The sequence below is a fragment of the Rana temporaria genome, chromosome 8 (assembly GCF_905171775.1).
Source record: "Rana temporaria chromosome 8, aRanTem1.1, whole genome shotgun sequence".
Lineage (NCBI taxonomy): Eukaryota > Metazoa > Chordata > Amphibia > Anura > Ranidae > Rana > Rana temporaria.
In genome coordinates this window covers 161,288,592-161,301,992 of record NC_053496.1, presented here as the reverse complement: position 1 = coordinate 161,301,992, position 13,401 = coordinate 161,288,592, and the positions used below count along the sequence as shown (strand labels likewise).

General features: G+C 42.4%; 1 protein-coding gene across 1 annotated transcript in view; it reads left to right on the top strand.

The window, feature by feature from the left end:
- The window catches only part of LOC120909300 (membrane-spanning 4-domains subfamily A member 15-like), a 92,320-nt gene that overhangs the window by 44,974 nt on the left and 33,945 nt on the right, over nt 1-13,401 (top strand). Inside the window, exons 2-3 of the mRNA XM_040321047.1 lie at nt 5,197-5,279; nt 8,248-8,379. Of these exons, the coding sequence (XP_040176981.1) occupies nt 5,205-5,279; nt 8,248-8,379 (207 nt within the window). The 5' untranslated portion in view covers nt 5,197-5,204. The remainder of the gene's footprint in view (nt 1-5,196; nt 5,280-8,247; nt 8,380-13,401) is intronic.

The window sequence follows — 13,401 nt, the reverse complement described above, 5'->3', positions numbered from 1 at the left end:
ACTGCCTGTTACTACAATTTCCAATGGACTAATCACCATACTCCTACCCATACATGTACTTTGTATCTGCGCTGACAGTTACCTCTCCTACTATATTATCTTTCAAAGTGGGTGTGAGTAAATGTGAGTATGCGAGTGTCTTTGTGTGTGTGTGTGTGTGTGCAAGTGTCAGTGTCGTGCAAGAGTGTGGTGCAAGTGTTCAGCCTTCTTAAAACATAGCTTATATATATATATATATGTTACAAATGAACGTCATGACCTCATACTGTCCAAACTTAGACCCTTTAGACCCTTGTATGGCACACATTAATTTCTGCTATGTTCAGCAATATGTTATACCAAAGGAACATCTTAGCACATACAATGTTCTCGGGTACATTCCTTAGGATTAACTAATATGTAAATGGAGGTCCCTGCAGATAATGAGGATTTGTAACAGACGCTTCCTGCGACATCGTAGTGCATTCTGGAGTGGAGCGCATGCGGCGACCGCACAATGACGTCATCACGCGGCGCCATGTGCGTTCCACCGTGGAACGCGGAAGTACGCTTATGCACTGCAGCTGCCCCCTTGCTATAAACAGAGCGGTGTGCTGACTGCACACCATTCTATTATCAGCTGTAGATCGGCCATGCTACAACCAATGGTGCCATCGCTCCCCATGCTGAAACTCTGACCAGCATGCAACTCCTGCATCAATGCTGCTACGATTGCTGCAACAGACTGTCGTTGCCGGGGACAACCTTTGAGACCTTCCTTGCTGACACCCTACACTACAGAATCCCTTGTTGCTACACTGAAGTCCTGCAAACGGATAAGTAGCAATTGTGTCACTTGTAGTTCTATATTAACATCTGCTGCATACTTTCCACCTAAAACAATTGCTGATATTTATTATGGCTTGTGGCTATTAACATACTACTTGGGACTGTTGTGCCTATGACTGTTTGCTAAAGGAATATCTTAAAGGGACATCTACTCTCAAATTACCTGAGCTATATTTGCGTCTCATATGCAACTATCATTACCTGAGCTAAATTTGCCTCTCATATGCAACTATAATTACCTGAGCTATATCTGCCTCTCATATGCAATATTAGTTGTCTTAACAACTTCTATTTACTACGTGCTTGACATAAGTGTATATTGCTTATGGGCCTTGCCCTGACTTGCTGAACATGTTCGCTCTAACTTTTCTATGCTAAGGATTGATGGTATTTCATACCAACTCCCTTAGTGGCCTAATACATCTCTATATGTTTAAGTGATATGATGTAAAGATCCCCAAACCCCTGTTTGCATGGAGTGACGCCTGGGGTCCCGTACTGATAATCACTTGCATATAGAGGTGTATTGGAATCTTTAAAGTGTATACTATAATTTTAAATGCTAAGCTCTGGTCGCATGTTGTAATGCATCCATCCTTAGTAGCTCAACGCATTTCTTTATGTGAGAGAGAGATGATGTAGAGAACCCCCAAACTCCTGTTTGTGTGGAGTGACGCCTGGGGTCCAATACTGAATTCTCACATAAAGAAGTGCATTGAAATCCTTGCTAAACGCAGTTGTGGTTCACTCCGTTCACCAGAGCTGTTACAGGATTGTCTCCAAACCAGTGTGCTGCAGCTGGGAGCAAAGTTTAAGCAAAGGTTTTCACAGTATATAGGTTGTATTTTGTTGCCCTCAAAGACCACCAAGCTTAATTTGTCAGTTTCTGTTCTAAGGAATGTTATAACATTTTATTTGAAGTTATTTATTTTGTTAATATAAGGCTGTGTAACGGCTACCCAGGTAGGGAGAGGGTATCAGCCGTTGGAGAAGTCCTTTTCCCTGGCAAGCTGCGATATGCAGGTACCGCCGGTATATCCCATCGAACGCCCTTTCAAGAAACGAGACGGGGCTACGTTTTTGCAGAGTCAAGCAGGACTGATTTTTTAATGGTTCACTCTGAGATTTTATACAGTATTCAAGGCACATGAACAATCAAACTGTCCCCACCCACACATCACACCGTGGGGAAGCTTCAATCACTCTACAATTAACCCTTGGTATGCCTCACTGCATGATGATTATAAATGTCCCGGCAGAATACATAGTTCCATTACACTACTCCCCTTTTGTGGAACACTCCGGCAGACCCGGATTGATCCTTTTCGGGTCAACTTGGGGATGTCCGGTCTGCTGTTAGGGTAAAAGTTCCGTTTGCCTAGACAGTCCGTCGTCATTCCCATTGGCTTACCAGGTCGGTAGCTGGTGGTGAAGGTGAATAATGGAATTCAGTTCTGGAACAGTCACTTGCTTTGCTCTCTTAATGGCTCCCAAAACCTGTTGCTGATGTTCTTGGGACAGATAAGGCACCACCTGGATGCAAATCCCATTTAATCTTTTGACAATTTCTGCCTGTTTGTGCATTTCAATGTTCAAGCCACGGGACATCTCATAATACATGACGTAGTGTCGTTGCATCTCTGATTTCTCACTGGCCAACTTGTCACATTCCTATTTTAGACTGTGATATTGTGCCGGATCTACAGTACATGTCGGGCAATGTAGTCTTACCCGGGTCTCAGCAGCAAGCGGGTTGATTCCAGCAACTCGGGTGGTCACGGGACAAGCAGCAGCAGGTGTAGGTAAATAAGCCGAAGTCAGAGGGCCAATGTCGTTGCCCAGCACAACCTCAGCAGGTAGGTTGTCCATGATACCAACTGTGGTCTTTCCTGACCCGGCTCCCCAGTTTAAGTGCACCCGGGTGGTGGGTACGCGAAATACAGCAACCCCTGCGACCCGGACGGCAACTGTGCGAGTGGACACGTTCTCTGGCTTTACCAGATGTTTTTGAATCAACGTGATTGTAGTCCCAGTGTCTCTTAGGCCTTGTGCTACTTGTCCATTCACCCGTACCTCCTGACGGTGATGCCGACGGTTATCTGGAGAGGCAGCTTGTATTGGGTCTGCCTCATACAAAATTCCCAGACATTCCTCAGGGCCCACCTCGGTCTCTAGGCAGTGGGCCGCAGAGGGACGTGATGGAGTGACCTCTGTGTTGGGTGTTGTCCGTCTCCAGTTGGTAGTTGTAGCTCTCAGAGGGCAATAACGAGCAATATGCCCCATGTTGCTGCAGTGATGGCTTCTGGAGTTACAGCGTATCGGGTTAGCAGCGCCTTTTTAACTTGCTGGTATTGTAAAATATCCTCTGGAGCAAGAGCCCGAAAGGCTTCATTGGCTTTGCTCAACAATTTCCCGACAAAATAGTGACTCATTGGTCTGGTGGTACCTGGTGTAGTGAGCACTGCCTCTCAAAGTCCGCCAAATATCCATCGATTTCCTCCTCACTTTCTACAAAAGCTTTAAATGCAGTGAGCGGTATTTTCTTTCCTGTAGCCACGGGTGGGGGGTAGGAACTGCATGTGTAATGGGCTGTCTCACTCTTACCAGTTCCAGTTCTTGTCCCCTCTTCATTTGTATCTCTTCCCGTGCTTCCCGGAACAGCTGGTTTATTAGTTCCACGGACGTTTCTGGATACAAGGATAATCTCCGCTGCACAATCCCAGTAATTACATCTTCTTCGCTGACAGGTGCAAGGGGCTCCGTTCCTTCCATGGATCCCTCCATTTCGTCCAGCTCCAGCAGGTCAGCTATCAGCTCCCTCCGTGGTCTGTTGCTGGCACTCCTACCCCGACTCTCCAATAAATCTTTTAGTGTGGATCTTTTCAGCCTGGCGTACTGCGACTCCATTCAGCACTTTCTCTTTGGATAAAAGGACCACCCCGCTGCTGCCAACCAATGTAACGGCTACCCAGGTAGGGAGAGGGTATCAGCCGTTGGAGAAGTCATTTTCCCTGGCAAGCTGCGATATGCAGGTACCGCCGGTATATCCCATCGAACGCCAAGTCAAGCAGAACTGATTTTTAATGGTTCACTCTGAGATTTTATACAGTATTCAAGGCACATGAACAATCAAACTGTCCCCACCCACACATCACACCGTGGGGAAGCTTCAATCACCTTCTTTGAGCTAATTATAAACATTTCTTCATTACCAGAACTCAAACACAATGATCTCCTTCCAATCCACATTTCTAGACAGACGTTCTGTCTCCGATAAGTTAATTCCACACATAAACAGTATTTAGCATACATAACACCTTTACACAAGGGACAATGAAATGTCTAGGAGTCTATGAAATTAACACCTTTCAAAAGAATGTGTCCCCACATTGAATAGCCAACAACTTGTGACATCTCCAGACATCCTGCAAACATGGATTATGATTCACTTGCCACCCCATCTCCTGGCTCAATCTGTGCCCAAAAGTCACTCTACAATTAACCCTTGGTATGCCTCACTGCATGATGATTATAAATGTCCCGGCAGAATACATAGTTCCATTACAGGCTGCAATGGCCATATTGCTCCAAAATTTTACTCCCCTCGCCCCAAAGCTCCCCCCATGTTGTGGGCATTTTCCCTGGTATGGTTCAGTAGGGGGGATGTCAGGCTGAATGCCTGAATAAGGCTCTGGTATGGATTTTAGGGGAGACCCCATGCCGTTTAAAAAAAAAAAATCCATACCAGACCCAAAGGGCCTGGTATTGATTGAGGGACCCCATGTCATTTAAAAATATATATATATATATTGTCGGTAATGGCTTGCAGCCAGGAAAATCACATTTTACTATTTGAATATATCAGTTTTCTGCAGTTGGTTCTATACACAGTACAGATGGGCCACTTTAATATAGTGACTGGGGGGAAGGTCCCCTTAGTTTTTCATTTTTAAGCATCATTGAAATCACTGCTTCTTTAAAAACAATCTTTTAAAAAAAAAATAGCATTGATGCATGTCCCCCAGGACCGTACCCGGTCCCCCATACCCTTTTAATGGCCAATGACTTGCATATAAACCTTCAAAATTGGGACTTCTGATTTTCAAGTTCAGGTCCCATAGACTTTTTTGGGGTTTGTGGCTCGGGTCTGAACTTTTTCCATGTTTGGGAGTTCTGATGTGAACCACTAGTAACTATAAAAGATTAGGAGCATCTGTTAGGGCACATGACTGGAGCAATACTTTAAAATGTGTTCTCTCTGTAAGATATGTTCAAATTAATTAAATATTGCCATGATGCTGCATTTTCATTCTTGTACGATATGTTGACACATTTCTTATCCTTTAGTTATTTGTATTGTTTTCCTAGGTTTTACCATGAATACTTCAATGCACACCAATTCATTGCTCTTTCACCAAACATTCCTGAGAGGCAAACCAAAAGCTTTTGGGGTAAGTGCCATTTCTGCCAAGGTTAAAATAGATGTACAGTAATTGTCATTGTCATATTGCAGTGTATCGCTACCCCCCGTAGGAGCTGCTTAAGTATTACACAGACAGTCCTCACTTCTTCACTGGCAGCCAGGTGAATGGTATTTTCTGCAATCAAGCACAGATACACTTAGACCCCTTTCACACTGAGGAGTTTTTCAGGCAGTACAGCGCTAAAAATAGCGCTGCTATACCGCCTGAAAAACTCCTTCACTGCCTACTCAATGAGGCGATGCGCTGGCGGGAATGAAAAAAATCTCCTGTCAGCGGCATCTTTGGAGCGGTGAGAGGAGCGGCATGTATACCGCTTCTTCACCGCTCCTTCCCATTGAAAACAATGGGAAACGCGGCAATACCTCCCGCAATGCGCCTCTATAGAGGCGCATTGCGGGCGGTATTAACCCTTTATCGGCCGCCTGCGGGGGTTAATACCGCACCGCTAGCGGCTGATTCCCGCGGCAATCCTGGCAGTATAGCGCCGCTATTTTTAGTGGCAATCTATAGCGCCACCGCGGCTCCCGCTGTAATGTGAAAGGGGCCTTAGGCTCGATGCAGTCAATGACCAGTTCAGGGGATTAGGGATGGGCGAACTTGCTTTAAATGCTTAAAGTAAACAAAAAAAAGTGAAATATTCCTTTAAATTTCGTACCTGGGGGGGGTGTCTATAGTATGCCTGTAAAGTTGCAAATGTTTACCGTGTTTAAAACAGTCCCTGCAGCAAAATTACATTTTTAAAGGAAAACAGTCACTTAAAACTGCTTGAGGCTATAATGAATTGTCGGGTCCCGCAATACAGATAAGTCAATGAAAAAAACAGCATTGGTTACACTCCAGTCCATTAACATGCCCTTTGGGTCTGGTATGAATATTAAGGAGAACCCAAATAAAAAAAAATTGTGGGGGTCCCCCCAAATTTGATACCAGGCCCTTCATGTCTGATATGGATATTAAGGGGAACCCTGCACCAATTTGACGAGACGAGAGAGCACCCCCCTTGAACCATACCAGGCCACATGCCCTCAATATGGGGTATGGGTGCTTTGGGGCGGGGGGGCTATGCGCCTATGACAGAAAAAAAACCCTTTGGGTCTGGTATAGTTTTAAGGGGAACTCCATGGCAAATGTAAAAAAAAATTGGTGTGGGGTCCCCCCAAAATCTATACCAGACCCTTATTCGAGCAAGTAGCCTGGTAGGCCAGGAAGGGGGGATGAGTGAATCCCCCCCTCCATAAACCATACCAGGCCACATGCCTTCAACATAGGGAGGGTACTTTGGGGTCCCCCATGTCCCATGATGGGGACAAGAGCTTCTTCCCGACAACCCTGGCCATTGGTTGTCGGGGTCTGCGAGCGGGAGGCTTATCGGAATCTGGAAGTCCCCTTTAGCAACCATTGTCGAGAGCTTTCCCTTGCAGGTGCTGCTGGCTGACACAGGGGAGATCACATAACCAGACCCAAGTAGCCTGAAAATAAGCAAGCAAGTATACAGATCTTTCTTATACAGGTTAGTCAGAAAGCGTGTTAGGAGTGGGGAGGGAACATTTTTAAGACTAGTTAGGTTTTGCCATGAATTCTACTTTAAAAAATATACAACGATGTAAAACTTGAATATTTATAAAGTCATTAAACTGAGAACAAACAATAAACGACAAAAATATCTATATGGATATTGGAAAAAAGGTTGGTGAAAACAAAAAGTGGCAACAAATTACATAATGATATTATGTTTAAACAAGTGACTAAATGTTGTTAAATGGTAATTAAAAATTGTGTAAAAGAAACAAAGTCCCCAAAAAGTCCTTTTAATACTCCAATAAAAAACAAAAACATTTTTCATTGTATGATCCATGCAGGAAGAATTATTAACTGTGGATGTACACTCACCAGATGTTGTAGATCCCCCTACCTTATGACGGGAAAGATCATAAATGGGATCAGGGATCATATGCCTGACCTCCTTGGGCCTTTAGAACAAATCCTTCAATATCCTCCTCGTCCGGATAAGATGTGAGTTCAAACAGGATATAACCAGTGGTATGGATAAGAAAAAAAGAGAGGACGGTCTACTCGTAGTGTGAAACCATAGATGTAGTTTGTTTTTATCTGTCAAATGCTGTAGCCATTTGAGGCTTTTAATAATCTTATGGACCTCATATGTGAGCAACCACAATGAACAGTGGAGGCTGTGGAAAAAGACCCACTACAGAATCAGCATGCATTCCACCAGGACGTAATGTAGCACAATGTGTGTTCCATCCTTGCGTGTTTTGTCATCAAGTGTGACGTCATCAGAAGCTTTTTTCTATATACATATTTCTTTTCATTTATTGTTTGTTCTCAGTTTATGTAGTTCACGTGGTACACTTTTCCACTTATTAATGTGATATTGGCAAGCGCTGTTTGCACAATAGGTTTTGTGCACCTTTAGTAATTCACTTAAAGGTTTGGAACAGCAGCTGCCATCTGTTGTATTCTATTGAACTGTTTAGTTTGGTGTATTGATTCACATGACCCAGTAAGACCTAGTGTTGAAAACATTTTAAAGTAATTAAAATGAGACTTGTTACGAGACGGTATCATTGTTGACCTCTGTTTCTGAAAATACTACTTGCCTGAGTATGACACAGTAAGACCTAGTTTGAGTCACTTTACTACATTCTCAATAAAGTTCACTAGATCAGTGGTTCTCAACCTCAGTCCACAAGTACCTCCAACGGGCCATGTTTTCAGGTTTTCCTTTACTTTGCAGAGCTGCTTAAAATCAATATCAATGACACTGTATTGATAAGAGCTATTTTATCTAAAGGAAGTTCTTAAAACATGGCCCATTGGGGGTACTTGAGCACTGAGGTTGAGAACCACTGCATTAGATAGCGCCAAGGATAAATATGATCAGCAATCAATATTGTTATTATTATTTTTCCTTTAGATTTTGCTAATTGTTGTTGGTGTATTGGAAATTATTCTGGGTATAGTATCAGCAAGCACTCCAAATGGTCTGGTTGCCCTCTTTCTTTTCGTCTCCTCAATCAGTGGCATTGACTTTTGGGGAGCAATAATTGTAAGTATAACTATTATTCTTATTTTACTAGGGCACAAACTTGTTAATATTTAGTTTGGGGGCGTGGCTTGGCATTCAGCGTGGATGGCCGCTTGTTAGGAGAGCTCCTGCAGCCTGAGATCCCTGAGGCAAAAAACAACCCGTTTTCAAAACAAAATTATGGGCAGACTTCACAAAAGTGGGTCCCAAATTCGATCCCTCTGCTCAGTATCTCCATCTGGCAAGCAAATCCCCACAATCTTCAAAAAATACACTTACAAAAGCAGCAGTGGAGGAGACAAGATGGCACCGCCTCACAGACCAACAGCAGGGGACGAGGAAGATTATGATGAAATCTCCCTGCCTGCTTCAGAGGACTCGGTAAGAGATCCCATCCAACCTGAACATCCCCTGACATATGCTGACATGACTGAGATTGCAGATGACATTAAGAACTCCATTACAGATGTAAAAAGCAAACTTGTTAACGCTCACAGAGCAAAATAGCTGTAAGTGAGCAGGAAAAGCAGGAAAACAGAGGGACAGAACCCTGCAAAGACTAGAAAGTGTCACAGCTACACACGCACAGCACATGATTGATATTATTAGACAAATAGAGGACCTGGACAACAGAGGAAGGAGAAACAACATCCGAGTCAGGAATACCTGAAAAACAGTGTCCCCAGATCAGATTAAACAGGCATTAACCTCCATGTTTAACAACCTGATCTAAAGACTCTCTGAATCTCCAATATAATTTGACAGAGCTCACACAGCCCCCAGACCATCAGACAATGCTTCTCAAAGAGACATAATTTGCTGTCTAAAAAATGTCTGCCTAAAGGAAGAAATCCTCCAAAAAGCAAGACAGCATGACATGGTCACCTTTAACGGAGAGAACATACAACTCCTCCAAGACCTGTCTCCCATTGCAGTTAAAAACAGGAGAGCACTTAACCCCTTACTGGAAATTATGAGGGAAAAAAGGCATAACCTATAGATGGAAATTCCCCTTTGCCTTGCAAGCCTCCTTCAATGGGAAACAACACCTACTCCGTATACCGGACGACCTGGCTAATTTCTGTGAAAGTCTAAAAATTGCCCCGGTAGATTTACCAGACTGATACATAGAATTCCATCTACCACCAGCCAATAACACTGCTCTCTCTACTCCAGGCCCCTCACCATTAAAATCACTGTTCCAAAAAGGAAAACAACAGAGAAATGTAAACCCAAACAACCATGGAAAAGAATGGGGACTTTGAATGAGGCTTATTGCTGCAAAAATGAGTGTATGGTGTAAATATGACAAAACCTTTATTGTATCAAAGGCAATTCTGTGATCTAGAAATGCATGATAATGTTTTCAAAACATAAACATAACCATATACAAAGGCTGACATATTGGTAAAAATATACCATGAACACATACACTGTATACAATGATGATACATAATTATACATAAATTAGTACATGCTGTATACTTGACGTGATTGTAGCCATATTAGTGCAATTGTGACAGAGAAAATTGAGAACTGTCCGTGATACTTTATTTACACTAACATACAATTTTCAGGACAAGCTTTCAGAGTATGTCCCCCTTTCCTTTCCCTCAGAGATTTTTTAGTTTGTTTGCTTGTTTTTTTTTAACATTCTGCTAAAAAAAATATTGTGACCTTGAAGAAGGGGACATACCCGAAAGCTTGTCCTGAAAAACTGTATGTTAGTGCAAATAAAAAAAGTTTTATGGACAGTACATGCTGTATAAAAGCCAAACTGTCTTGACATCACATGAATAGAAAAACTCTACGTGTTTCGTGAATCACGTTCACTCATCGGGAGTACGGATGCAAAAATTAATTTACTGTAAGTACAGAAAAATCTGATAAATAAAATAAAAGGGAAAACTTTCTGAACAAAACAAAAATGTTCCCTTAGGGAGTATTTAGATATACTGATACTTACAGGAGCCAGTTCAGTTCTTGGTCTGATTTGTGAGGATGAAGGGAGTGGGAGAGGGGGTCCCCATCAAATGCCTGGCCCGGAGCTGAGGCAGAAAACCCAAACCAAGTCAGGGGGTCAGGTCACAATTTTTTGTATTGTTCAGAAAGGTTTTCCCTCCCTCATTTTTATGAAGGGTTTATTATCTTTATATATATGATTTTTCTGTACTTACAGTGAATGGAGAAGGACATAAAATATCAAGAACTGTGATTTATGTCTCATACTCTCCAGACCTAGTGGCAATTCCTAAGATCTATTACTTTAATAAAATATACCCACACAAAATTACCTTATCTCTAAATTCCTTAAATTAGGTAATGTGGAATTTAACACTGTGTATTAATTTCACAAATACAGTTTCTATACTTTCATAATGTTCATAGGATTCCATATTTGCAACCCTTATCACAATAAATTATATTTATTAATGGGTTTTATGAATATCCAAACAATATATTATGAATATGTTATAAAAGAAAAAGTATTATTAAAATACATAAGCCAATATATGTAAAATGATTCACTTAATCATGCATATAATTACTTCAATATAATGTACTTATAAATTAGGTATTATAGCTAAAATAACTATTTATAAAAGGAACCATTTTCATTTCAGAATGTACTATTATTATTAATATTATTTTTTAAAGTACTTATAGCGCCGTCAATTTACGCAAGGCTTTACATATACATTGTACATTCACATCAGTCCCTACCCTCAAGGAGCTTACAATCTAAGGTCCCTAATTCACAGGCTCTTAGGCCCAGATTCTCAAAGGGCTTACGATGGCGCAACGCCATGTACGCCGTTGTAAGTCCTAATCTGGGCTGTCGTATCTATGCGACTGATTCTTAGAATCAGTTACGCATAGATATCCATTAGATCCGACAGGCGTAAGGCTCTTACGCCGTCGGATCTTAAATGCAATTTTTTTTTTTGTCTGCTAGGTGTCGCCTCCGTCGTTTTCCCCGTCGAGTATGCAAATTAGCTAGATACGCGAATTCCCGGACGTACGCGCGGCCGACGCAGTAAAGTTACAACGTTTACGTTAGGCTTGTCCCGGCGTAAAGTTGCCCCTGGGTATATGAGGTGCAATCAATGTTAGTATGGCCATCGTTCCCGCGTCAAAATTTATAAATTTACGTCGTTTGCGTAAGTCGTCCGTGAATGGGGCTGGACGCCATTTACGTTCACGTCGAAACCAATGACGTCCTAGCGACGTCATTTGGAGCAATGCACCCTGGGATATTTTATGGACGGTGCATGCGCAGTACGTTCGGCGAGGGAACGCGCTTAATTTAAATGCTACACGCCCCCTACCCGGCTAATTTGAATTAGGCGGGCTTGCGCCGGGTGATTTACGCTACGCCGCCGCAACTTTACAGGCAAGTTCTTTGTGAATAAAGCACTTGCCTGTAAAACTTGCGGCGGCATAACGTAAATCAGATACGTTACGCCCGCCCAGTTTTACACAATTCTACGAGAATCTGGGCCTTAATTTACAACTCAGGCTGATATGCAAGGAGCCTAGAGTCTTTTACAAACCCTCTTGTGAGGGTTTCTTAATTTTAAAAGACAATGAACTTAAGTTAAACTCTTTAAAAAAAAAATAGAAGTAATATGGCTTCTGAGTTGTTCAAAACATATATATGAAAAATATATGATATGAAGGCATTAGGAATTAATTCTTTTTAACCCCAATAGTCCTGACAATCTGAAAGATTGTTTTTGGTGTAGGTTTCATGGGCACAATTAACACCCAAAGACAAATTTTTCTGCACCTGTTTTACAGGTGCATATCATTACAATTTTTAACAACAAGTCCAATTCTTGCTTTCATTAAGAGTCACTCTATAGGGTTGCAATTTTTCCACACCTGTTACATTGTTACATAGTAGGTGAGGTTGAAAAAAGACAAATGTCCAACCTATGTGTGTGATTATAGGTCAGTATTACATTGTACATCCCTGTATGCTGCTGTCGTTCATGTGCTTATCTAATAGTTATTTGAAATTATTGATGCCCCCCCTGCTGAATCCACTGCCTGTGGAAGGAAATTCCACATTCTTGCCGCTCTTACAGTAAAGAACCCTATACACAGTTAAGGTTAAACCTCTTTTCTTCTAATTTTAGTGAGTGGTCACGTGTCTTATTAAACTCCCTTCCATAAAGTTTTATCCCTATTGTGGGGTCACCAGCAGGGCTCAAGTCCTGCGGGAACGCGGGGGAACGAAGTTCCTGCACTTTTTTCACAGCAGGAACTCAGTTCCCTTTGCAGGACTAGAGCAGCTGAGAGCAGCCGAGCCGCCCGAGCCAATCCTTCACTAAGCGGCGATGTCCAGCTCAAGTCACTGTCAGGGGCAGGCAAACTTTAGTAATCCTTTATGTTACTGGCCGCTTCCTGTATATGGATTCATCAGGTAGTGTCCGGGTATTCCGTCACTTCCTCAATGCCGCAATGTCTCCTGGGAGCTTTTGTCATTGTTCCCAGGAGACATTGCAGAGGTCTCAAGCGGCCAGTAACATAAAGGATTACTAAGGTACAGTGGATCGAAAATAAAACGTGCGGTTTAGTAATTATGCATATGAGCGTATCATTTTTTTTTTTTTTGGTGGGGGAGTGGATCTTGGTGGGAGTTCCCACACTTTTTTCCCCAGGACTTGACCCCTGGTCACCAGTATGGTATTTTAAATTTAAATCATATCCCCTCTCAAGCGTCTCTTCTCGGGAGAGAATAAGTTCAGTGCTCAAAACATTTCTTCATACCTAATATCCTCCAGACACTTTATTAGCTGTGTATCCCTTCTTTGTACTCGCTCCATTTCCAGTACATCCTTCCTGAGGAATGGTGCCCAGAACTGGACAGCATACTCTAGGTGAGGCCGGACCAGAGTCTTCTAGAGTGGGAGAACTATCGCTTTATCTCTGGAGTTAATCCCCTTTTTAATGCTTGCCAATATTCTGTTAGCTTTGTTAGCAGCAGCTTGGCATTGCATGATATTGCTGAGCCTATCATCAACTAGGACCCCCAGG